Source organism: Catharus ustulatus, chromosome 8 (assembly GCF_009819885.2).
Source record: "Catharus ustulatus isolate bCatUst1 chromosome 8, bCatUst1.pri.v2, whole genome shotgun sequence".
In the NCBI taxonomy this organism is placed as follows: Eukaryota; Metazoa; Chordata; class Aves; order Passeriformes; family Turdidae; genus Catharus; species Catharus ustulatus.
Genome location: NC_046228.1, coordinates 27,939,103 through 27,964,807, shown reverse-complemented (window position 1 = coordinate 27,964,807; position 25,705 = coordinate 27,939,103). Strand labels below are relative to the sequence as shown.

At 38.2% G+C, this 25,705-nt stretch overlaps 1 protein-coding gene across 2 annotated transcripts in view; it reads right to left on the bottom strand.

Moving 5' to 3' along the window:
• Window positions 1-25,705, bottom strand: part of GRID1 (glutamate ionotropic receptor delta type subunit 1) — a 488,806-nt gene that overhangs the window by 38,972 nt on the left and 424,129 nt on the right. For both annotated transcript variants that reach the window (XM_033065524.2, XM_033065523.1), the window contains exons 9-12: window positions 16,509-16,610; window positions 14,953-15,150; window positions 12,740-13,064; window positions 11,224-11,362 (exon numbers count right to left, since the gene is read on the bottom strand). In XM_033065524.2, the coding sequence (XP_032921415.1) occupies window positions 11,224-11,362; window positions 12,740-13,064; window positions 14,953-15,150; window positions 16,509-16,610 (764 nt within the window). The remainder of the gene's footprint in view (window positions 1-11,223; window positions 11,363-12,739; window positions 13,065-14,952; window positions 15,151-16,508; window positions 16,611-25,705) is intronic.

Genomic DNA, 25,705 nt, shown 5'->3' with positions numbered 1-25,705 from the left:
AGGCTTCCAGTAGCCATTGCTACATGCAAAGGGAAAGACAAGTAAACTAAACTAAACTGTTTTCTCAAATCCTGATGTAGCACTGGCTTTCCTGCAGAGTGTTTTCACTGTTCTGCAGAGCTACTGCATGATTAAGTTTTAAAAGAAGGGAACAGTTCCCTGCTTTTAGGTAAGAGAAAGATGGGACTGTATAGCTACTGAAATCCAAAGACAGTCAAGCCACTAATAAATTATGCACCGTCATGTTTATGATTTTAGTAGCAATTAATTACTAACTACACACATTGTATTGGCCAAACATTTGGGGGCTTTGTGCACTTTCTAAGAGTCTGAGATACAGCAGAAATACATTCTATTAACAGCACTTGAAATTCCACTTTTGCTTTACCAATCTCAGAACAATCTGCAGCACTTTTGCTCGAGTCTAAGTGTGGAGGATATAGGACAAAACCCCTACAAGTACGCCGTGTCCCATTGCTCACAGAAGTTCTTAGTATCTTCCAGCAGTTTATTTAGGAAACATGCCCATTTTCAAAAATAGATTTAACATTATTTTTTGCTGCAAGACTCAAATCTGGATCCAAAAATCAAACTGGATTCTCATCATAATCAGTAAAACAGGTTCTTCTGTAAACAAAATTAAACCTCTGGGTATTCCTATCCATTGCTATTTCTAAAGTATGCCCTCAGGACCACCTCAGCAACTCCAATCATCTGCAGTGATCTGTGTGAGTGTGACTTGACTTGTCACTGGATCCTAAAAGTTCATTTTGCCTAGAGCTGACACTGGCTCGGCTCCAGCACTGCACATAAAGAAATCTGTTAAACAGTTAGAAATAAGCTAAACATCTCCTGATTGCCAGTCCAGTGTTTCTAACTATACTTCCAACCCTTCTCCTCTCCAAACCTCCTCCAGGCAATAAAAGCATAAATCACTTAGATTGCTGATTTTTTTCCTCATTAACTTATTTGTAATCTATTTTTTCTTTCTGGATGTCCCATATTTTCTGAGTTGTTAAAACTTTGTAAAGAAACTGTGATGGTCCTTACAGTAGGATTGTTTGTTTTTTCTTGAAATGTTTTCAAAAAGAAGAATAAACTATTCCATTAATAGCAATAGCAATGGAAACTAGTTTCTGAGCATTTGCATCTCAAAGCTGAATCCACTGGGCCCACATAGTTTGTGATCCCTGGATGAAGTTTCTCTCATGGCTAAGCATTTATCATTGCATATGAATTCATCTGATGTCTAACTAAGGGAGTGAAGTCAGAGGGAAGTTTTTCCTTTATATTTACAAGGACTGTTTACAGAACCCCTCTTCACCACCCCATTTTTCCATATTTTTTAAAACTTCATAACCTTGAGATATTACCCAGTTTGTTCACCATGTTTCCAATTTAACAGTGAAAAGTATCAGATTGACAAAGAGACATTCAGAGCTTCTAACACATTAGAATATCTTTTAAGATGCAGGCCCAGGTTTTCAAAGTCTGGAGCTTTAATTTATATGCTCAGATCCACATTTAAACTGCTACATGACTGGGCAGATTTTCAGAACAGATCAAGGAAAGATTTGGCACAACAGCACATCTGTACAACCTTGGCAGATTCAGTTAAAAGTCTGGAAAGGAATTCAGAGCAACTATAAGCAGTTGCTGTTCACCCTGAAAATCCAGAATAATCAGTCCTGCTAAAAAGTCTGGGTACTCCTGGATCATTTATCCATACTCCATATTCCATTCAGCAGTGAGAAGGAAATTAAAATGCAAAGAAAAGGTGAAAACATCTCAAGAGCATGTTTGGAGGGAAAAATACTCCTGTTTGGACTTCCTTTGAGTATTTTCTTGCTTTACTTTTAAATCACTTTGCCATTGTGGCCTTTCTCTGAGTAGCTCAAAGGGTTAATGTGTTAATTAAAGCAAGGTATTCCACTCCTTAAATTATTAATTAAAATAAAAACTGCAGCTGGTGTTTAACAGCACCTCGGTCCCAACAGCAGGTTTTAGTCACTTCACCTAAATCAAACATATCATAAAGTTGGCATGAAAATCATATTGTCTGAATCAAACACATCTGGCAACTGACACATGCTTTTACCTATAATGAAAATAACAAACTACCTATTATATATGCAGATGCACTTTAAATTGTTTGCTATGCTGATGTCTTCTACGGCTCACATTCAGAAGCTACAAATCCTAATGAAGATTAATGATTAAGATCAAGAGGGAAGAAATTGCTTTCTTCCTTTTCCACTGCTGTTCTAAGTACTGATAACACTGCCGTTCTGTTTTGCACTCAGATGACAAAGAGCAGCTTTTTATTAAATAGAGTGGGCAACAGATAAGCTTGGCTTCCTGGTTTATAAAGCCTTTACTCAGAGTTAGTGGTACTTTATACAGTGACTGTTAGGATATCATTAAAGTCCGTGAAATCCCAGTGGGGAGTAAGGTCCTGCACAACTCTCTATTAAGTTTTGATTTTTCAGGAGCCCTGCATGTCAGTAGTCTCATAGCTGGGGTGGAGGGGCTGGATGAATTCAGATCTGTCAAATGTACATTGTGATGCTGGAAAACAGCTTCACACCCTTCCCTTACCAGAGGGAGCAAAGCAGAATTACTGTTGAAAGAAAGAAGAAAACAGAGGGGCTCTGAAGAGGCACCTTGATTGCTGGAGCATGTGCTGCATGCTCCTGGGAAATCAAAATATAGGGCTCTTCATTAATACTGAAACACATATAGCATTCATCAGTTATTATTGATGTTGAAAGTGCATGCATTACACATGCATATTTTAAAGTCTGGAGGCCCATGCCTGTTTCTCAGAGGACCCAGACTGAGCACACAGAGTATGCTGCACTTCCCATCTCATCCTGACGTGCAGGAAGCTAACCAGGAAGAGAGACTTACCCTTTGTCCTCTCTTTCTCCTCACCCTGAACACAAGTCTGTCTGAATACTGAATGTCATATTAGAAGGTACCCAAAAAGCACATCAAAAACAACTGGCTCCTCATTATATTGAGATTAATTAGTTTATTTGGTAGCCTAATTATATACCTTGAAATATGAGCTTGGAAATTGCATTATTGCCATATGTAAGAAACACAGTATTTAACATCCACCCCATTCTGACTGATGGTTTTTTATTCTTTTGTAGATAGACATGACTATTCATAAATCAATTAAATTGAATCAGTGGCACATTCTCTCAGGCTGGTTTTAATGGTTTAGAAGGCAAACAACTTCAATGCCTGTGATTACATTTCTTGTAATGCAACAAACTTTGTCAGCTGTATCAAAACAGCTTTTTGAGGCAATGCTGTTTTCTCCCTTGTCTCCAGATGAGTCTGGGAACACTCCTGTAGTATATCATAAAGGGGGCACACATGCAGAAGAGAACATTGCTCAGTAAGGCAGATGAGCCCAGGAAATGGAAAGAACACATGCAACCCTTCTCTGTAGCAACACAGTACTATTCTAGAAAAGTTTTCTTTCTCTCCAGAAAATATTTTGCTGTGTAAGAACCGAGAGGACAGCACTCATGGTAATAAACAGAAGTATCTTAGTTCCCAAGGAAAATAAGTTCCTTTCTCCCCTAAACATCCATAACCTGCATTGATTAAAAATGCTTTGCTGGACTTTTTTTTGGTTTGGTTTGTGGGTTTGTTTGTTTTGCATTTGTTTTTACATCATCAGGATCAGCTTCTAAATCTCTTTATAAAGATACTCAGTTTTTAAAGCCTTTCTTAAATGGCAAGTTTACAGATTTCCACTTCATGGCAAGGTGGTTGATAAATATTTTAGAATGTATTGGAACAACTTTTTTTTCAGCAGATGAAATATCATCCTATATATCAGTTAAGGTGTTAGGAGTGTCTGGTGTGAGAATGAATGCCCTTCTGTCATGGAGACATTTATGAGGGGAGTGGCTATTTTAGATCTGATAGATTTAAATGGAAATGTCAAAGAGAAAGTATCCAGATTAAAAGTGTTCGCAAGATGTTGGAGTTTAATATCCTGAGGCAGGAGGAAAAGCCAAACAAGATTAACAACATAAAAATAATACATTTCAAAAGACCAGACTCAACAAACATCAAGAACTGGAGAAGAAAATCTCCTGGGGTGTTGCTTTAAAGGATAAAAGAAACAGAAGGGCTGGTAATTCCTAAAAGATACCATATCAAAGACACAGATACCAAACCATCTTAACATGAGGAACTATTAAAAGAAATTGTAAGAAGCTGCAAGAGCTTCTGCAAGAGCTCTTTCAGGACCTAGAAAACCAAAATCCTTCTCTTTAAACTTTAGAGTACTGCAGCCATTGGACTAGCTGACCGTGCATACTATAAATGTATGGGAATTGTGCAAATGCATGGGATAAAAAGAATCAAGAAGCAAACAAAAATTCTCCTCACAACACCAATAAATTCAGTTTGCATGACTTGTCACTGCAGAAAGTGACTTGTGTCCTCCCTTGATTGAGTGTCCAGAGCAGTAGATGGGAAAATTACCTTTGCTGTTAGGTAGCTGAGAAAACCTAATCCTGAACAATCATGGCACAAAAATGACAGAACCACTGCTCATGTGGGAATGTTGGTGAAGAAGGTGAAAAGAGAGGTTTTGTTACATGAACGAATGAAGCAGTTCCCAAAGTATTCCAAGAGAATAGCAGAGTTGGAGGCCTATGTATGCCCTGTCTGAACAGACAGTAATTAAAAAACCAGGTACAACTTCTTATAAGTGAGAACAGTGACTTTCAATTTCATCTCATGGTATTGCAGGAATGAACTTACTGTGATTGCTAACTTTTGGCAGTTTTGTGAATACAACTGACTTGTTCTGGCTTCAGGAATGCTCTCAGAGAGACCTTCTATCCTGTAACAGAATCTGCATGACTTTTATAATAGGGCCCACTGTTACACTAATGGCTCTGACCAGCACAGATAAATGGTACAAAATACATGGTATTTTACAGGGTTTGGTTTGGTTTGGTTTGCAGGCAGCTGTTTCACTTCACAATGTCATTAAGATATCTGCCTGAAAACATGGAAAAACCCCCCAATGGCCAACCTCTTTAATGGTTCAGACACAGAATTATTTCCAAAAGAGAATTCTCTATGGATTTTTATTTCTTCCTCCTGTTTTTGTCTCTAGAGATGATGGATTGAGCAGTTAGGAGATGTCTGAAGCTTTAAGGCCCTTTCTGTTTGATTTGCTATGGTAATAATTATTTTGCTTTTTTAATATCCTGCTACATTAGATAGCATTATCAGTTCATATAAGACATTAAATCAGCTTCTTTAGAGAAAAAATAATGGAAATCTAAGTATCCTATTGAGCAAAAATCTTCTATTACTTTTGTTATGTACTGTTTATCCCTTAGGAGTCAAACAGAAAATCTAACCTGACAAAATAAGTCATAGGTGCTATCCATGTAATAAAAAGAAACTTCATCCTACAACAAGGAAGGTGTGAGTCAGGGGCCAGTGGGATTTAATGCATGCAGAAAGCATACAGCTACTATGTGAACAGCCAAGGAATACAACCTATATTAATATGAGACAACCTGACCCAAAAGGTGACTCCGTCTGTGCCAAGGAGAGTCTGCTTATCAAATATCCCATTTAAACCAATCCTTGGACATTTTGATGGGCTGTCCTGAGGGCTGCTGTCTTGCTAGATTTTTGTCCTTTCAAAGCAAAGGGAAAAAAATAAAGATTTTATTACCTGCACAGATGGTAGATTTTGATAATGTTATATCCAAATAATTTTCTTCTCTAAACTGTGCATGTATCTGAATTTTAATGCCTCAACCCACCTCAGTGACAGAACTTCTCAGTAACCAGAACAAAGGAAGAGATGCTGTGATAGAGGTCTCTCAAAAGTCATGTTGGAGAGGTGTGGAATCACAAATCTCTTGATTTGCCATTGATCTCCAACCTACACCACATTTTTTAACAGCAACTGAAGAGATGGAATGCAAGCTTGATTTTCAGCCGTGCATTCTCATTTTTCTCAGAAAAATGTCCCTGGGAAATATTTTCACTTAGATGCTTGCCTGCTTGTTCAATTAGAGGAGTAATTAGGATCCATTTTAAACCGTGCTTGAACAGCATATGCCAACATTCAGAAAGCTTTTCAAAAGGCTCCAGACTCTGTGGCTTTCCCTGCAGCACCCACTGGGCAGCACCATCACTAGGAGTGAAATGAAAAGACAAACAATGGGGAGTTGGAGCACTGGCAGTAGCCCAGTGCCTTGTCCTGAACAAAGCCTGAAGGCAAATGCTGGCAAGCTCTGCCCCTGAGCACTGAGCCTGCTGCCCCTGCTGCACAGAGCACTTCCCAGGAAACTTCACCCCATGCTTCAGAGAGGGAATGTTCTGGAAAAAAAAACAACTTTTGAGTTGTTACATCTTTCTTACACTCTTTTTTTCAGCCTTTGTGTTTATGGAGGGACTTAATCTAGTTATTTAATGATTGAAGCTTTTGCTTACAGGCCTTTAATAATAATCACAATAATTTTTTTTTATCATGTTCATTCATACATGCCTCTTGCCAACAGGCCTGAGGTGCTGCACAGACACTGCAAATCATAATACAAATTAAACATAACGAAAGAAAATCCAACGAAATATTTAAAAAGACAGATATGATATTAACAAGAGAAAGGCTGATTTCAAACATGAGGAATTTCAAGACAAAACTGCTGTGAATACAGAGGGATTCCAGTGAGGTTCTTGCCACCAACCCTATCAAATCCACTTAACTACAGCAGATGAAATGTTTGTTCATTTCCCTCTGGCTGGCATCTTCCAAATACTTTTCTCATTTTATTTTAAAATATTTTGAGATTGCTTCTGTTTTGTACGCAACTCAGAAAATCCATCTTTTTTTGATACCTGCAGTGCTACTATAATATGGTCATTTAGGACCATCATCTTTAAAACAGCTAAACTGACTATATACCATATAAGAAAATATTATTACTGTGTTATACAGAAAGAGAATGAAGACAGACAGGAGGCTAAGCTTGCCAAGATCAAACAAAGCTTGCGGTAGAAAAGGAATCTGCACCCAAGTCTTCCAAGTGCCAGCCTATCACCCTAACTAAGCTGCTCTAAATCTTCAGCTGTCACCAAAACACAAGAAATTGGGGGATTAAAATACAGATAAGGAGATCCAAAATCATGAAACAACAGCTGTGATCTTAAAGCAGATATAGCATGCATTTGTATGCAGACCATGAATGTATATAATACAGATGCCTTTCAAGACATCCATAGCATGTGCAAATGTTAAGGATCAATTGGATAAAATCTTAAATTTAAACTCTTTTGAATTTGCAAATAGAATACCTTTCTTATGTCCTATTTTTCTTGCATGATTCTTAACCTCTTGTCAGACAAGCTCTCCTAAACCTGAGTTTCAGAATATCTGTGCAGCTATTGAACTGCATGTAGTCTGCTTGTTAACAAGAAATGAAGCTGGAATGTAAGTCACTGCTAATTAAACTCATAATTACAAATGGAAGGTTAGACAGCAGATCCAAGAGCTGTTTGAAAATGAAGTAAGACAAAAGAAGGAACAAACTTGCATGTAATAATTCTGCCTTACTTGGCAGACTGACCCCTTAGAAGACTCCTCAGCTGCACACAGTAACAAAGGCAAATATTACAATAGTAAATGCAAATAATTTAAACAAGTTTGTTGAGGATTAGTACAGGCTCTAAACATTAGATTTCTTATTTTAAAAAAAATTGAGAATTGACCATTTACAAAGTTAGAACATGGATCACAGCTTCTAAAGTACTTGCCACCAGTAGTTGCCTTCCCTTTTTCATACTGAACTGGATAATGTCTCTCTCCTCTGCCCACAAGGGGCCAGGAAATCTGCTTAATTTATCACTGCCCTGCCTGTGGACCTCCATAAACACAGAAATCCTGAGATAATCACGAGATTGCCTTTGTTCCCTGGCTGGGAGGTGGGGCACAGAGAAGATGAGAAGATCAGGAGGTAATTTGGACAAAGAGATTAAGAAGCAGCATTAAAAGATCAATGGGGAGCAGAAGCACCAACCACATCAACAGAAACATTGAGGGCAGCCAAGGAAGGTACACCATATTTCCTGTCAGTTTTGATCTCCTGAGGGGATAGGGGTTTTCATATGGGTTTCAAATTCCACGTTTGCACCCATCCCTCCAGGATGAATGATGGGCACACAGGACACATGAGGAGCAAGGATGCGCTGTCATGCCGGACCAGAAAGCCAGTGCCTCTTCTTGTTGGCACACTTGAGATGAAGCCCTTGATGTTTTGGGAAAATCCAAGGAGAAGAATATTTTTTCTTTCCAAGTTAAGCAGGTTTCTTACTTGGGATCTAGGCACCTGGCCTAAAACATCCTGTTCAGGATTTACAAAGTATGTGTCAGGAAACAAATACAGGCGGCAGATGAAAGCTGCTTTCTGCCATTCCTCCTACTCTGGGTATTTCACCTTTCTGTGAGCCACAGGAAGCCTCTGAAATTCCCAGCAGGGTGGAATAGCCTTGTGAGACTTGCCAATGGCAGATTTAATAAGCTAAAAAAGTATTCCCTTATCAGCAGGCTTTCATCTGACATAATAATTCTAAAAATCTGCCTTCCAACAGTTCAACTTTGCTTCAGTGAATGTCTCACCAAGCCCCTTCTAATAAATATTGTTTATTATTTCTATGACACACTTGCTTTGCAATGAAATCGTGGAGGCAGTGATCACTGGGTTGATTGACACCTAGTTATTCAATCAAACATACTTCTATTTCACAAGTCACAGACCACACATGCCAAATTTGATACTGAAACAACTTCTATTAGGCACTTTGGAGAGGGTTTGGGAAGAAAATCAGTCTTGTAATGAAAATCTTAACTATGCTGCAGCTACTGCAGCACTATAATACTTATTTCTCTCCTGCTGGCAATTTGGAGGCAGCAGCATTGAACACCAGAGGACTTCTCTATGGAGGGAGAGATAACAGCAGACATTTACTGAAAGGATGGGGGTTGTTTTCTCTTAACAATGGAAGTGTACTAAGATGGATTTGGTAGTTCTCAGCTGGTGAGCAAATATTCAGCTCTAGCTCATTGTAGCTCTTTGGGTGGGAAAAATAGATTTCACATTAAGTATTCCTTTCTGGGTTCATGAAAGACAGAATGCAGGCAAGCTGAATGGCAGAGTTAGGCAAAAACAGCTACTGCACATCATATGATGTGAAACCAGTTAGAATGGGGAGCCGAAGCACAAGGCCACGATTAATTCATGAAAGGCAGTAATTTACTTTCTCAGGAAAAAAATACTTGTTCTAAATCTGACAAATCATTTTACAAGCTGTTTTGCCTAAAGAGTGGGGACATGAAAATCATAGCTCAGAGATGGATAAAGGTTCAACAAGAGTTTCTAGAGAAACTATTTCTTTACCCCACCTCCTCTATCCAAGGCACATCAGGAATGATTTGGGAGCCTGAACCACAGCATCCAGGACCATTTTTGACATCTCAGGCAATATGAACAATCCACATTGTGGCTGACAACACCCACTAGAGATCACTAGCCACTTACAGCCAAGTAAGGCAGTTTCATATAGGCAGTGAAACTTCTGGCAACTCAAATTTCTTTTGGCATTTATGTTCTGGCACCTGAATTACTCTGCTGATATTTTGTTACTTCTACATCCTCATCTTGTAGAAGGGGCTGTGATAAAGGAACCTGGGAAGTGGCAGCTACCATTATGTATAAAAAGGCATTTAATTACTATTCTCCAGCTGCCATCTCTAGCAGTAGAAGGGTGCCTGAGTTCTATATTGTGAAAAAATTCTGAAAAAATTCTGAGTTCCTTTACCCAAATAACTTCTCCTCAAGATTCTTAGCAATGTTCTTTCATTTTAATAAGGGGATTTAAAATCCCTTGTAAATGTTGTAACAGCTCAGACTCAAAGGCCTCCTCTAAAAATCCATAGTTCTGCTCTTAAACCACTGTTTTTGGAGATTACTCACACAATTACACTCCAACTTTTGTCCTCCTCTGAACTTTGCTGAGTTTTGGAAAATGCTGATTAGACCAAATGGAAAATTTCTTCTGCAGTGAAAGAAATAGAACCTTCAGAAATTTTTAGGAGTATCACTAGTCAAGCTTTCTGGATAGCTATTTGTGTCTTGCTTTTCAAGAGCAATTTATTCACTGAGCTTAACCTAATTCCAAGTACATCCAGGCATCATACATAGATAGTTTTATTCTCCACAGTTTCTCATGTTGTTTTCAGAAATTACTTGGACTACTTATTTCTGTTACTGTTAAGACCCAATTATTATGGCCAAACTAACAGAAAGTGAATTTAAAACCAAAGCCTATTACAGTTTTGGTCTGGTTTGATGATGATGATGATGATGATGATATATCCACACAAAGCATTACATTATCTGAAAGTACACATTGGCAAGCTAATAACTGGAAATTGTGTTGAACTCATGTTTAGAAGAAATGGACTTACGTCCTTCCGTGCACAAACCACCAAGACAGCAAAAGCTGTTCTTTAACAGCTCACCTCAGTGACAATTCTTCTGTTTCAGGAAGTGAACACAAAAATTCAGTATCATTCTTCCCAGTGCAATCCCAAATGAGAGCAGCAGCTTAACTGTGTCACCCTCTAACACCTGAAATCCTCGGCTTAGCAATTTCTAGAAAAGGAGCCTGTGCTGCACTGCTACTGTTCCACTCCATCACTACCACATCAAACATGAGATACCAGGCTCTGACAAGGCTCTAACCTTGTCAGCACAGAGTGTGAAAGTTCAATGGCCCTCTCAGCACTCCATGCCAGCGTGAAGGTGGAAATTTCATCCACATTTTGCGAGAAAAAAAAATGAAAACCTTTAGCCTTTAAATTTACAGGAAAAAAACCCCAAGTTATACACACATGCACAAACTGAAACCAAATAACCAGCAGGACATGAAAGACCTCTCTTCTGGAAAAATGTAGAATTAAAGTGCCATTGTCCCATCCATCAGAACTGCTTGAGGGCTGTTGGAGTGAAGGTGAAGAGGGGGAGAGGAGAGAAAAACAGCCACTGCAAATAAGCAGAGTATTTTATTAGAGTTATCTCTTTCTTGCAAGAATGAGTGCTCAAATGGATAATACCTTCCTGTGAAATCCAGGTTGCCTGCTTCGTGTTAAGAAGAGGCTCTTACCTTATGGGATTATCCATCCTTGATACTGTGAGAAATGCTGCTAAATTCGCTGTGTAGGAAGAACACACAATAAGGGTGAAGAGCCACCAGCTTCCCATTACAATGCGCATCGCCACAGAATTGACAGTGGATTCCCCCCCTGCAAATAAACAGAGAAATGGAAGGTCTCTCAGCAGCTTCCATTTACAATCACCCTCTGTGTGCCCTAGTATGTTAAACTGTTGGAGTTCTTCTCTGCTTCCCCTCCAGTCTGCCCTTTCACTGTGGGAAAAGCACTACTTCTGTTAAGGTGGATAATTCACAAGTATTTTCTCCAGTCAACCTCTTGCCCTAGACAGTGCTCTAGAAAAACATCTTCCAAAATATTTCCCTTGAGAATTATTGAGGATCAAGTCTAAAGAATGTGAAAAATGTTCTAGATAAAGTTGAATGGTGAAGCACAACTAATATGCAGGAATTAAATCATTACAATGTTCAGAATACAGTAATATTATCTTTTCAATTACCCTTTCAGAACTGGAAAAAAAGCCCCACAGAACTGCCTAATGGTTTGTGTGCTATCTTTGCTGTATTTAAATCTGCAAAGACTGAAGCATTAGTGTCATTACTTGTTACCCTTTACAAGATTTCAAACCATGTGAAGATTTCTTCCCAGCAGTCTTCAAGCACAGTTATGCTTCAGCATCGTTGGAGACTAAACCTTACCAAAGAGCTGGTTCTACTTACTTCAGCATATGTTTGTGCTGATTATATTTTACTGCACTTAAACCCATCAAGGCTGTCACCTTAATGAGATGAGGGACCAAGTTTCCCAGCAATAGAATGGATTTTCTAGCTGAAGCTTTAGAAGCTTACAATCACAGTGAAAAAATGTAGAAAGAAGTTAACAACTTTACCTATATGTCAGCATTCAATAAAACCTGCCTTCCAAGAATACAACTAGCATTATAGATAATGGCACAAAAACTGTGTGGGCAGATTTAGTAAACAATTAGTTACAAAAATAACTTTGCAAATGGCAGCAGCCCTCCTGAATTCAGTAGGATTAGTCCTAAGCCTAGAGTGTAAAGTTAGTTACGTACTTGGTTCAAACAACCAAGACATGAAACAACCAAGAGATGAACTGTCTAACATGAGTTCAAAAACATATATGTTTCTATTTCTAATTATACATTAAACAATTAAAAAACACTACTTTCAGAGCTGGAAAAGTGTTGCAATTCTGCACCAAGCAGCTCTGTAGTTTATTTCTAGTGTAATAGTTTTCCCAAAGAGGAAAAGCGTGATAGCGCTTATTCAGGACCTACTGAGAGACAGAGAAGGCATAAAAAAGACATGAAGCCCCAAACTTGCCTACCTTTCCCCCTTTTGCCCAGCTGGGCTAATAAAAAACATACTACAGGGCATCTCTTCCACGTTAGCCCACGGTGGGCAGGATGAGCCGCCATGGCTGGGGGCGCCGAGGCAGAGCTGCCTGGCGGCTGGCGGGGCAGGCAGGGGTGAGGTGAGTGAGTACCTTGCTGGACGAAGGCTCCGTACACCACCCAGATGGCACTGTGCAGCGTGGAGGACACCGAGGGGCTGGGCTGGGCCGCGCTCTGCGCCCGCACCGCCTGGATGCGGTTCAGCACGAAGATCAGCACCCCCACGATCGGGATGGCCGCGGCGATGCACGCCCACACCGCAAAGTCGAAAGGGGCGAACAGAGAGAAGATGTTGATCTTCTCCTCGGGCTTTTTGATTAAGATCCCCACGGAATAGTCCATGTAGCGCTTGCTGAAGTCCACCACGCTCTCCCGCTCGGGTGTTATAGTGATGGCTGAGATGGCCAGGTCTGCTCTCTGCAAGACAAACATAGCACATCACATCCCTCCCCGCCACCAGGGGCCTGAAGGAGAAGCTTTTTAAGAACCAAGTGACTCCATGCCTTTCCTTCTATAACTTAAAACATTTAGATGCATTTATATAAATTGCCTAAAAATAAAACCAGAATCACTTTCACGTTTTAAACATTAGTTAGTTGCACTGGTCTAAAGAAGAGTAATGAAACATAACCTGTCAAGGTACTCTTGAACAGAAAGCACAACCCTGACTCCTCTAGAAGAAGGGTAGTTTATTTAACCTTTATCTCTCACTTGTTTTCCAGTGGAGGCCTAAAACTCCAAACCATATTAACCCAGTGCAATGTAAGCAATAAAGAAAAAAACACCATTTATTTAGCTTGTGTACTTGATAGCAGGGTGGGAGAGCTAATGTTTGTTTTTCTCCCTGCAGAATTGCCAACTTTCCATATTCATGAAGATATTTCATAGGACAACTGGGGAGAAGATTTTGTTTGTTTTTTAAAATGAATAAATTGATGGGAAAAGCTCGTAAAAGGAAGAATGCACAAAGGTAACTTTATTGCTGAAACTGCTTTGACTTCAATATTTAAAACAAGTGGGTTTTGTACGTAGATAATCCTTAAAGAGTATGCACACTTGATGAAGGGTAAGATAGGAGTTAATAAATAAGATTCCCAAAGCTTTTGAAGAGCTTCAATTAGATTTTCAATATTTTCTTTCTTAATAAAAAGAGTTCTCTTCAAAAAACCAGAATATACATTTGGTTTCCAATCTCTAATTGTGTTGGGAATGTAAAGCAAATATTAGATGAGGGAGGTTTGCTTTGAAACTCTTTGGAGTCTGTGGAACAAATGGTAGCAAAAATACCTTTTAAAAATGCAATAAAAGATATTTTATTGCTTCAAAGGAAGCAATTTCCAAAGAAATTTAACAGGAGTTCTTACCTTATTTTTAAATCCATGAAATTCAAGCAGTTCATGTCAATGCAAAATAAATTAAAAATTCTTTATGCTCCCTAGCACCAACCTAAAACATCCCATTATCACACATGTTTGCTATTGCTTTAATTGCTTCTATTTCTTCCTAAACATCTCCTTACAGATACTGAGCCACCTACTTAGAAGATAATAAGAAAGGTTTCATTTTCAGTAATAACCGCCACTACAGAAGAATAACCTTTTCTATAAAAAGTAGCAACATGGAATATCAATTCCTTTGATTCTTCTTCTTGATTAACACTTGTCCCATGTCAGGTTGCAAGAATATGAACAAAATACACTCATTTCATTCTCTGGGAGATGGTTACCTACAAACTCCACAACTACTACAGTTAACTTACTCCTGGATTTGCAATACTATAATTAAGAAATTTGGTCTTCTCAGTGTTAAATGAATGAATAATCTTGAGACTAGTTTAAATTTTGATCCCCTATTACTGGGGCTACTTTTCCTGTTCGGGAGTCAAACTCCTTGTCATTACTCATTGGTCTTTATTGAACACATTGCCACAAAATGACAGAAATAAAGCCCCATCTACAAACAACTTTCAAAGACAAAATGACAAAAAAATAAAACACTAGCAGTTAATATTTTATGGGGAATGCCTTATTTTTTCTCTATTTTCTGTAGTCATTCTCTCACACACACAAACATGACCTCTATTCTTATAGCAATGTAAACACATAGATTTACAGCGATATAATTTGAGAACAGCTGGGAGCAAATAAAACAAGAGACTCTCTAGTTCCTGTCCTGTATACAGAGTCTTAAATTGCAGTTTATATCACACTCAAACCATCCATAGCTCAGAAGCATTCTGCACTGGTGCCTTAATCCTAATTCATTCTCCTGTAATATTTTTAAATGCAGCTTCTTCTCTGTGTACCTTGTTAATGAGTTCTCCAATCATGCCATTCCAGGAGCTGTTTTGGAGCTGGTGCCCATACTTGCCATCAGGAGCTTGATATATCTCATACTTGAAGCCCAGATTCTTGGCCAGTGCATCCAGGACATCAATGGAAAACCCTTTATATCGTTTTGGCTGTCCAAGGATGTTCTCTGCCACCATCACAAAAGGCTCTTCCTAGAGAACAAAACAGTATCTTAACTGACACTTGAAATGAAACTTTTAGTTTGCTTCTCTGAGCAAAAGGGTGTTTTCTGAGTTAATTCTGGACAGCTTGGCACAGATTTCAAGACACTCATAACCTTCTGAGGCAAAAATTGTAGGTCATGTGGGATACTGTGAAGTTTCTCAACCAGACACCACTGCCTCAGCACTTGAGTCTTATCCATAGCTTTGGTTTTTCCATATTTTTTCAGAAGAAGTAGAGACTCCAGAAGAAATTCAACCCCAGATTTAGAAAGCCATATTTTATATACAAGGCCTCATCTTTTATTCAGGACACATACTAAAACACAAGCTAAAAACACTCTAATTTTGTGAACATTTAAAATTTTAAAAATTTGAAGAATAACCTTCATGGAAACTGGTTTCTGGAGTATTTTAATTTAAGAAGTCTGTTTTGGGACCAAATACATGCAGCATTTTATAGTATGTTTTCTGTTGGGGATGGGTGTCCTGATCTCCTGCAGAGGAATCCCAGGGATGTTGGTGTCATGGCCACTGCAGTTGGCTGCTTTTGTAGCTTGGTACTGTCACAGAACGGATCTGCTCACCTCTCACACCAGCTACAGCATAAATTGAGGAAAGAAAATTGGGGGCCGGAGGGAGAGCCTTCATGTACATATGTACTCTTAGGTACTGCCTATTTGTACCATGATTCCAAAAAAGAGAATTGAAAACAACAAAAAAATCCACCATATTCTTCAATCTGCAGACTACAATATCTTAGCCAGGAATGCATTCAAGCCCTAATTTGCCCCTAATGTAGCACTTGGCTGACAGGAACTCTTTACCATTCCAGACAGTAGTCCCAAAAGTGTAATGATTTTTTTGGAAAGATGACACCTTTCTAAAAGATATAGTTTATCTCAATGGGAATTTATAAGCTTGATGCAGGAAGCACTTGATTAAATTTTACAGCCTGCAGTGTACAAGAGCCAAGATTAGATTATCATAATTGGCCCATCTGATCTTAAAATCCATGAAATGTTGAAAACTGCCTATCTAAGCTGGAGCTTGGTATCTGGAATCCACCCCTGTGCACTCAGGCCCTGTGCTGCTTCTCTGCCTGGTAGGAATTACAATGCAGAAAAACAGCATAAACAAACAAACAAATGATCTTTATCACTGACAGTGCACAGCTTCACATAAAATAATAAAGGGCCATCATCTATTTTCCCTGCTTATGTAACTGATCATCCAAAAATGCAGAACTGAAAATGATAGGGGAAAACACTGCAGGAAGTACCCAAAATACTCAGTCAGATCCTTTTTATTTTGACCATTTTGTTTCCTGAACTGAGAAAAGATCATACCAAGACAGTCACCACTTTGAGTGTCACTCCTTGCAGGTCGTTGCCCAGCCGTCGCTCTTGGAGGCTGCCGTTCAGCCCTTTCTCCGAGTCCCACGTCGCCAGCTGCAACACAGAGCACCCAGAGTCTGAAGCACTGCCAGGCAGGCATCCTTCAGCATTTATTAAATGGTAACAGCAGCTTGACCAAATCCAGAACTGACAGAGAGCTTGAGAGGTGGTTTTTTTAAATGCAGATTCAGAATTAGTGTGATTCAGAGGACAGACATAAACAAGTGCCTTGCCTGAATGTATGTGCACTGATGTGTGCAGTATAAATGCTCTATTCTCTAGTATTTACCATATCATTTCACTTAGTTCATGCTGACATTACATTTCTCCTCAGTAAATTTATATTACCTGAGAGTCCCCAGGATTACCTGTGGTTGCACTATCCCAGATTTCCCTCTCTGTTCAGAACCCTATTTTCAAATAGCCTATGTTTATCAAAGACCAACGTTTTTCCCCTCAGTGTTTTAGCTCCCCTACAGTCATAAATTCTTGACACAGGTTCTACGGTATCAAACACTCTCAACTTGCATTTTCTTCAACTCCTATTTTAAGGCCTGTTTTCTCTGTTCTTGCCCTACTTCTACCTGATCTCTAAAACAATTACAGCCTCTTGAGCTCCCAGGCTCCTGATAAACAAGTATCTCATATCTACCAGATATATCACACACATGTTTTCAGGATATCTCCCTGGAACATTACATCTAAATATTTCATTTTTCAATTAAATGTATAACTTTAAAAATTTATTTTACTGCATTTTCTGAAGAGAAATACAGTCCAATTCAATAGAACAGGTTCAATAGAAAAGTCAATCCTAAGTGACCTTTGGATTATTCAAACTAAATATGCTCCTGAGCAGCAGCAACAGCAGTCAGACACTCCTTCTGCCTTCAAACAGAATCCACAGTGTCATTTTGTTCAGAATAGACATAAATAGTATCAAGTAGAAACTGTTCCCTTATTTTTTTTTCAGCTATACACTTAAACACCAATACTATGCTCACATATTTGGAAGCAGTGTTGTTAGCTGAAGGCATGCCCTGTAGAAATTAAACACAGTCCAAGATCTGTGAAATATGGATTCCTCCTGCCAGAAGCTAATTTTCATGTAACAAGTCAAAATCTTCTTGGAAAGAACTTATTTCACTGAAAATGCCTATGGCTAGATGTCTTACATGATTTATTTCTATGACTTCAGTTTTATCCTAAAGCCTCACAAATCACATCAACAAATAAAATGTAATGGAAGAGATCTGTATAGTTTTATTTCTGTTTTGTTGCATTCAGCTGATAAACAGGGAACTAGAAAAGAACAAGACATTCAGTGAATATTCAGCAACTATCACAACTGATGAAAATTATTCCACAGTCACTAAATCTTGAAAGCTGAGACACAGGAGAGGAAAGACTTAAGGTACACCTCTTTTTATCGAGATGACCTGGAGGATGGAGGAGGAGAATGTATGAATAATTTCCAGCTTTCTAATGACACTCCTGAAAGCTAAAATATCTCAGATTGAACACTCTCCTCCTGTGATGGCACTTTGGAGTGACAGAGGAGAGTCTGCACGTCAAGTGTCTGCAGCAACACAGGCAGATAAATACCTGTAGCCATGGCATCTTTTGAATTTGAATTTAGATGCTTGCTCTAAAATATTTCCAGATGTTTCTCAGCCCTTGCTACTGCCAAACCAAATGGACAGATCTTTCCTTTGACATAAATCAACATGGTTCAACAGACTTCAAAGATCAGTGTAGGCGTGTATAGCACGTATTGTGTCAAATGTGTGAAGAAAGCTTACTGTTTAAACCTCCTTCTCTCATCCTAGGCATACGATCAAGATTTTTGCCAAAATGGCTTGCAAAATCTACAGGCAATGGTTAAATAGTCATTAAAAATGGGAAATGTAACACATTAAAGTTATTACTTCATCACTAGTGGATTGACACATCAATTTTTTCTTCTACGCATGCACCTTTCAAAATCTGATTTCATGTAATGGCTTTAGACTTCTCAAATACTGTATGTTTCATATTCTGCACTACCTCAAGAGTTCCAAAAAATACCAGAGACAAGACAGTGTAAATCCATTAATTTCTTCTTCTTTTTTTTCCAAAAGGAGCAGACAAAGATTCTTCTTCTATGCAGCAGGTGTAAGTGCAAGGAAAAGGAGCATATTTTGCTTCAGAACAGTACTCCAGAGTACTGTTTTCAGCCCCTTAAAAGAAAACTATAGAGATAAAAAAAAATCATAAATGGAACATAAGGAAAACCATTTCCAGAAGGGATTTTCCCTGAGCATCCTTGTGCTTTGGAATACTTAATTTGTTAAGAACTGTGCCAATTTTATCTTCCACTTCTTGCAGACAGACTTTTGTTTACAGGGATGATATATTTACAGAGGTGTATGCCAATTTGTGACAGCTGACCTGTCAAGATCAGTGCCTCAGAAACTAATTTCTAGCACAGTGAGTACTGCTCACCATGAGTACTGCTGTTAAGGCCATTAGAGTTTCATTCTTTGTAGAAATATGGACAAATTTCCGACCAGAAATCTGGAGCCAAAGGTTAAAGTACAGCCATCAGCTGATAGGAGATAAAGGGCTTTTAGATCTGATTATGAGAAACAACTGCTTGCAGAATCAGCACTTGCAGGATGTGTTTAAAAAAAAAAATCAATGGTCTCTAGAACATGTATTTAATGGCAGTCTGGGTGGGATTTTTTGATTCTCAAGTTACCTGGTTATATGAGTTCAAGTTCTGAAATCAGTTACGCTATGGAAGATTTTCAACTTAAAGTTTCCTAGCTTTTCTTTCTGAAACAGCCCCGTTGCTGGGAGTCCTCTAGTTCTAGCCATACTGCAGAAGCTAAACTATCCAGTAAAGACTATCCAGAAAAAACAAACATGGAATTCAGACAAAACAGTAATTTGTTGGAAAATTCTGACTCAAAGCATGCTTCCAATTTCAGTCAATATTTACTGCCTTTTCAACTAGAACTGCAAGGAAAGGTTTGGAGAGAGAAAATAACAATTTTTACTTTGTTTTCACCCTCCACATGCAAGGCATGATGAAACAAAGACACTTATTCAAAACACAACCAAAACAAATGTCTGTCACAGGCCCAACCAAATGGAGATGCAAATTATCCCAAACTACTAGTAAATTCAGTTGAAAACAGACTTTAGCAAATAAAGTGTTCAATGTTTCTATCACAGTATTGAATGTGATTATCTACACTATTTTAGTTCACAATTCAGTAGTTACTGTACAAATAATGCATGTCACTGTTATCTAACACAATTTTAAATATGACACCATCTTAAATGTGATGTACTTTATATGATAAACATGGCTCACATTAAGAAATAAAAAAGATAATTCTCAGTAGATGGATATTAATGTTTTAAATGGTTAAAATCTATCCAGAGTATGTATCTTCTATTTTACCAAAACCCAAAAACTTTTATTGGGTGACTTTGTTGGAGCTAAGGTTACACTAACCAAATAAAGTAAACATGGGAGCCCCTTATTTGAAATCTGAAAAACTTCTAAGAGACAGGAAAGTGAAAAGAATGCAAGGCAGGCTGTTCTCAAACCATGATGCAGAGACACTCATTTCAACCAGAGCACATTTTCTGTGAATACAAAAGCTGTTCTGTCCATGGAGTTAAATAAATTAATCTATGCCATTCACAGTCTAAAAATGCTTTTAGATTAAACTTAGACTCAAACAGATTTCATTTCAATGACAACTTGTTTCTTAACCTTGAAGTCAACAGAGTTTATGTCAAGTATGATGTCCTTGTACCATGTATGTGTAATTTACACATTGGTGCCTCATTCCCTTTGCAAGCCTTGCAATACAGCTAAAAGCAGATTTTAAGTGAAACAGGTAATAAAACAAAACATAAACAAGAAAAGTAATGTTTACAGGAGACAAATATGAAATAAGGGAGTGGGCCATTAAATAAACTGAGTATATTAGACATTTTTCTGCTACAGTTCTAAGGAATAAAAAGAATTTTATTTAAATCCTAAAACAAATTTAAGTCCACTTAAAACATTTAAGTCCACAATTCCTCTTCAAATGAAGTCTAACAGTGGTCTACATAATTTTCTGCCATTCAAAACAAAGTAGTAGTAGGACTCGCAGTTTGAATTAGTCGTAGCAGTAGTAGTTAAAAACTCTTTCATTTTGTGTAATCCACAATAATATAAAACAGGATTCAGAAAGGTATCAGATCTTTTACTTCCATGCAAATCCAAACACACAATTTATTTCCATCAGAGCTACATAATTACTATGAATATTCTAACATTTCTACCCTAAAATGAGCTTATTGTCAATATAGGGATAAGATGCTGCATAAGATCACCAGATGAAATAATTTAAGATACATTCTGTGGCCCAGCATAACTCAACCCTTTTTGCAGTAAAATACCAGCAAGTCATCTACATCCAGACATTCTAGTCTGATATTTTGCATTTGTTTGTATTAAAAACATATCTTGCTTCCAAACAGTTGTAGTGTGACTGGAATACCTGTGCACACACAGTCACAGGGAACTCCAGAACACGTTTTGACTATGAAGCAGAGGATTGAGAACCAAATCTCAAACAGTACATAAATCCCCATTTTTGGATGGCAATTTTATGCCATCCTGCTCAACGCTCAAGAGGTTTAGTTTGCCATTAAGGGGCACCCTCAGGATTGCATCTACTTGATAAAAGGTCAGAGAATGGCAGGGAGACCATGGAAAGTTGCATAAAGTCAAAAAAAGGATGCAGAGGGAAAGGCTGCCTCCCCTGGGGTTGTTTTGCCACTGCTGTTTCTACAGGGGCACCCTGGTTTTGTGTCCAGGACAGCACAGGACATACATGTGGCTGTCAATGCTTTATTGGGTCTTTAAGAATGCAAGACCTTCAGGGAAAAGAATTCCACTTATTCCAATTTCAGTGCAATTTTTTTTGCAAATTTATGGTGCTATATCAATGATAATAAAATTTCTGCAGAGAATCACAGGAAGATGAGCATGAGGCAGTAAGACCTAAAAATTACCAAGTCATTCTGGAGAAACTTGACTGCTTTTTCAATAGTACTGCAGAATTAATAGGTAGCTGAAATGAAGAGGACAATATGCTTGTATCTGAATTTTAGTTTTATTTCATACAAGGTCTTATGAACCCTCACCTGGGGCAATTTGTTTCCTAAAGAAAAAGACAATATCACATGATTTACAGATTAGCTTCTATGAAACAAAGAATAATGATGTATCAAGACAAGAAGAAAAGTTCTGAATAGGTCAGAGCAAGTCAATATTAAGATCTTCTTGACTTAATAGTTTTTTTACTGTTTTGGAACAGGAAATAAGAAATTACTAATGTTAAATTGTCCAAGATGCAAAGCTATCTCAAAATTGTGGAGTGCTTAAAATATATCAATCTAGTACAGTGAAAAAAATAAGTAGAAGTGGTAAGAACTCTGAAACAATAATATGCATCTTGCATAAGTAGAAGTGAACACTTGTAGAACAGAAAAATGGGAAATAGGCATACTTCAACTGAAGAAACAAACACAAAAAGGATGAAAGATGCAATTGTGCATATTTAAGATAATGATAACTAAGAAATGGAAAAATTAGAAACAAAATTAGATATAAGGCAACTGAACTACTACTGCAAACTTCTTGCAATCTACAGAGACCCTTTCACAGGAAATAAAATTGTTTCTAGATTCATTCTCAGTGTAGACTGTTACATGAGAAACAGATAAAAGGACAGGAATGTTTTCAGTATTTCTAAGTGAAACAATTTTTCATGGGAAAGGCTTGGCACATCCAGGACATGAGGAAGTACACAGATAAAGAAAATCAAAGAACCCTCTGGTGGTTCTTGAATTCACCAGGGATACCAGATCCAAACAAGTGCTTCACATAATGCTGGATCCCAGCCAAAGGTGATTAGGATGGTTTTGTCCCACGTGGAACAACTTCATTAGAGTCTCAGAGTGCCAGTGGATTGATTGCCATCTTTAAGGCTGATACATGGGCATATTACCCACAAAGTTAAAAGGTACTGGCATAATTTTTTCAAAGAATGACAGAATTCCAGAATACTTGAAAACCTCAGCTACTTTCATCTCCAAAAGAAAAAATGACGCCCTACTGCTGAAACAAAGCCATTCCTAGAACTCTGCCAGGGAGAAATTCTGTCAAAAGTGCACAGGAGCAATTTGAGGTTCCAGCCTACAACCGTTAACTTCGCAAGCCTACGTTAACACCACTGAGTCCCAAGAGCCACACTTATATAAAGTTAATTGAGCATAGACCTAGAATAGAAAATAGAGAAAGTTCAAGAACACTGAAGGAGGGATTTGAGTAGGAAAGAGCAATTGACCTGAACTGACATATCTAAGGAAACAGATATACACCACTGCTCGCCTGAGCAGCCAGCGAGACAAATGGCAAATGTCTAGGACTGAGATGCCACATGAAGTCTGCCCTTGAAGCAGCACAACGCCCTTCAAAACTGTGAGGGAACAGGCTCACAATTAACAGAGAAAAGCTGCACTAACGGCATCACCACCACGCAGCCCCATGAAACTCTGATTCAGAATTTAAGAAAACAGATCTCCAACTCTGCCAACAAAATATACTTTGTCAAGAAGTTGGATAGCAAGAAGTGGAGAATTTACACAAATTGGAACAAAAATTTCAAATTAATTCAAACAGCTCAAAAACAAAGCAAAACACTAAAAATTACATTGCATTGAAACAAAGTGCAAATTAGTATCAGAAGCTTATTTTTGTCACATAAGATCAATGACAGTACTTAACTGCCATTATCTAGAGAGTAACTAGATAGGATATGGAGTCTCTCTCTCCATGTCACTTACAATAATTTCTACATAATAAATAGGGAAAACCTGGAGGGGAAAAACTACATTAGCTAACCCAAAACTATGGGGATAGTTTAGGACAGAGGACTACCAGCAGAGGCTTTGGTAGAGGAATTTCAGCATTAATATTCTTATTCTCTAGAAGCCTGTGTATTTATTCAGGTCTTGCTCTTCAAATTCTGCCATTCACTGCAGCTGACAATTTTGACCCTACCTATCATAACTCAGCAGTACCTTGCTCCACTATTTTTATGGTCCTTCATTGCAGAGAATATCAAATATTTTGACGTGAGACAAAATGTTTTCCCTTACGTTTTTCATTAGCCAAAGAGCAATTCAATTAAATATAATGACCATGCTATTAAAAGCCAACTACTTTACATATAATAGAGCTCTACAACATAAATGAAGATTAGACACATCATACCCTATACTATTAATATTAGGGAAGCCAAGGTATTCTCATGAACTGCTTTCTACAGAATTGTGACTGAGGATTTTCATGCAGAATTGAAGCAATAGTTTTCTTTAACCCCACAGGTTTTATTAACACAGTCTCAGACTTCTTATACCCCTTGGGAGTAGACCAGCACCATATACTTTATATTGCATATACATCACATTTAATATTATGTTGAAGGACATAAACTATGAGAATTATTTTTTGCTGAAATAAGATACTGCTCCATTATTGCTAGAAGGTAATGAAAAAGCAGGGATACCAATTCAGGATTGCTCCTCTTTCCATACTGTGATAGCTGGTGAACATCTCTGACCTCCTATGCAACACAGAAAAACGCCTGTGTTCTACTGTGCTGAGCCTGGGCAACACTTGTGTGGGGCAGCAAATCCACTCTTGGCAGAAAAAGGAACTGAAAGGACACGACAAGATAAATGTATTCTGTAATTCATTATATAAAAGTATAAATAGGCCATCTTCAGCTCTGCTAGAATAAATTGCTTCAATTAATACTAGTCTTTGAAGGAGCAGTGACTGCAACATGCTGATGTTATTAGTGCAGCAACACAGGCACTGAAAAAGATGTAGTACTAAATGAAACAATCATGAGAGTGATGAAAACAATATGAACAAGAATCTTATCCTCTGATGGCTCCTTTATGAAGAGCAGGGAAGTATTACTCCATCCAAAATTTTTGTATTTCATTTCCCCGACATAAAATCAAAATGCGGTAAAGAAGGTGTCAAAAATAAATTTGAGGTATTTTCTACTAGACGCTCACAGGGTTCTCTCTTGAAAAGCAGACAAGAAACTTCCACCCCTGTCCCCCTGCAGTTTTGCCACTTTTCACAGCTCTAAGACACAAACAATGTGCCATAGTGTAGAAACGCTGTTGTTGAATCAGATGTCAGCATTGCCATAGGAAAAGATGTGTGTGCAGCACTGCAACTCTTCTAAGGGTCAAATAAATTAACGTGAGTACCCAAGATACTGCTGAATCAGGCACTTCCCAGGGGCATTGTAAATTACCCTTTGATATGAACAACCAGATCTCTAAGCATAAAATTAACACTGATAAGTAATCATAAAAGTTAGACCTATCCAGGTATAAAGTCCTCAACAGCTGTCACAAGTAACTGGCTAAAAACACATTGCCACTGGGTTAGCTATTTGAAAGGCAAACAAGCCCCGCTTCTTTTTCCCACAGTTTAAAAGACAAAGTCATTGTCCAGTGAAATCCAACATGTCCTGGACTTCAAGGATACTCTGAATGCTACAGCCAATTACTGAAAATCAGGTCGCTCAGGAAAAGCTGCTTGTGCACAAAACTGAACCAATTCCCTTTACCACTACTCATTCTGTGTAGGTAAAGTGGAAATAAATACGTTTCACACAGAGAACAGATTGTTTTCAAAGCTTCCAAATGCTTTTTGGTAGCAAATTACTAGCTTTTGAGAGCAGAACTATCCTTGTTATTTATGCCACAGTGACCTCAGCAGACTGTTTGTAAACAAAAAAACCTCACCATCGAAAAGTTGGATCCAACAAATTTATGTTGATTTCCTATAGGTTCTTGTGCTCTACAGAGTGCAGTAACCAAATAACTCCCTGCTGTGCTGTTCTAAGAATTTTACTGGAGGGAGAGAGCATGAGGGGCTCGTGCAGCTGCCAGAACCTGTTGTTTCCAGTCCTTCTATGCAAGGGCTCTGCACGTAGGAATTAACTGGCATGCTACAATGGGCTATGTCAAAATTGCTCTTTTTTTTGCAATTCCTTACTGGGTTT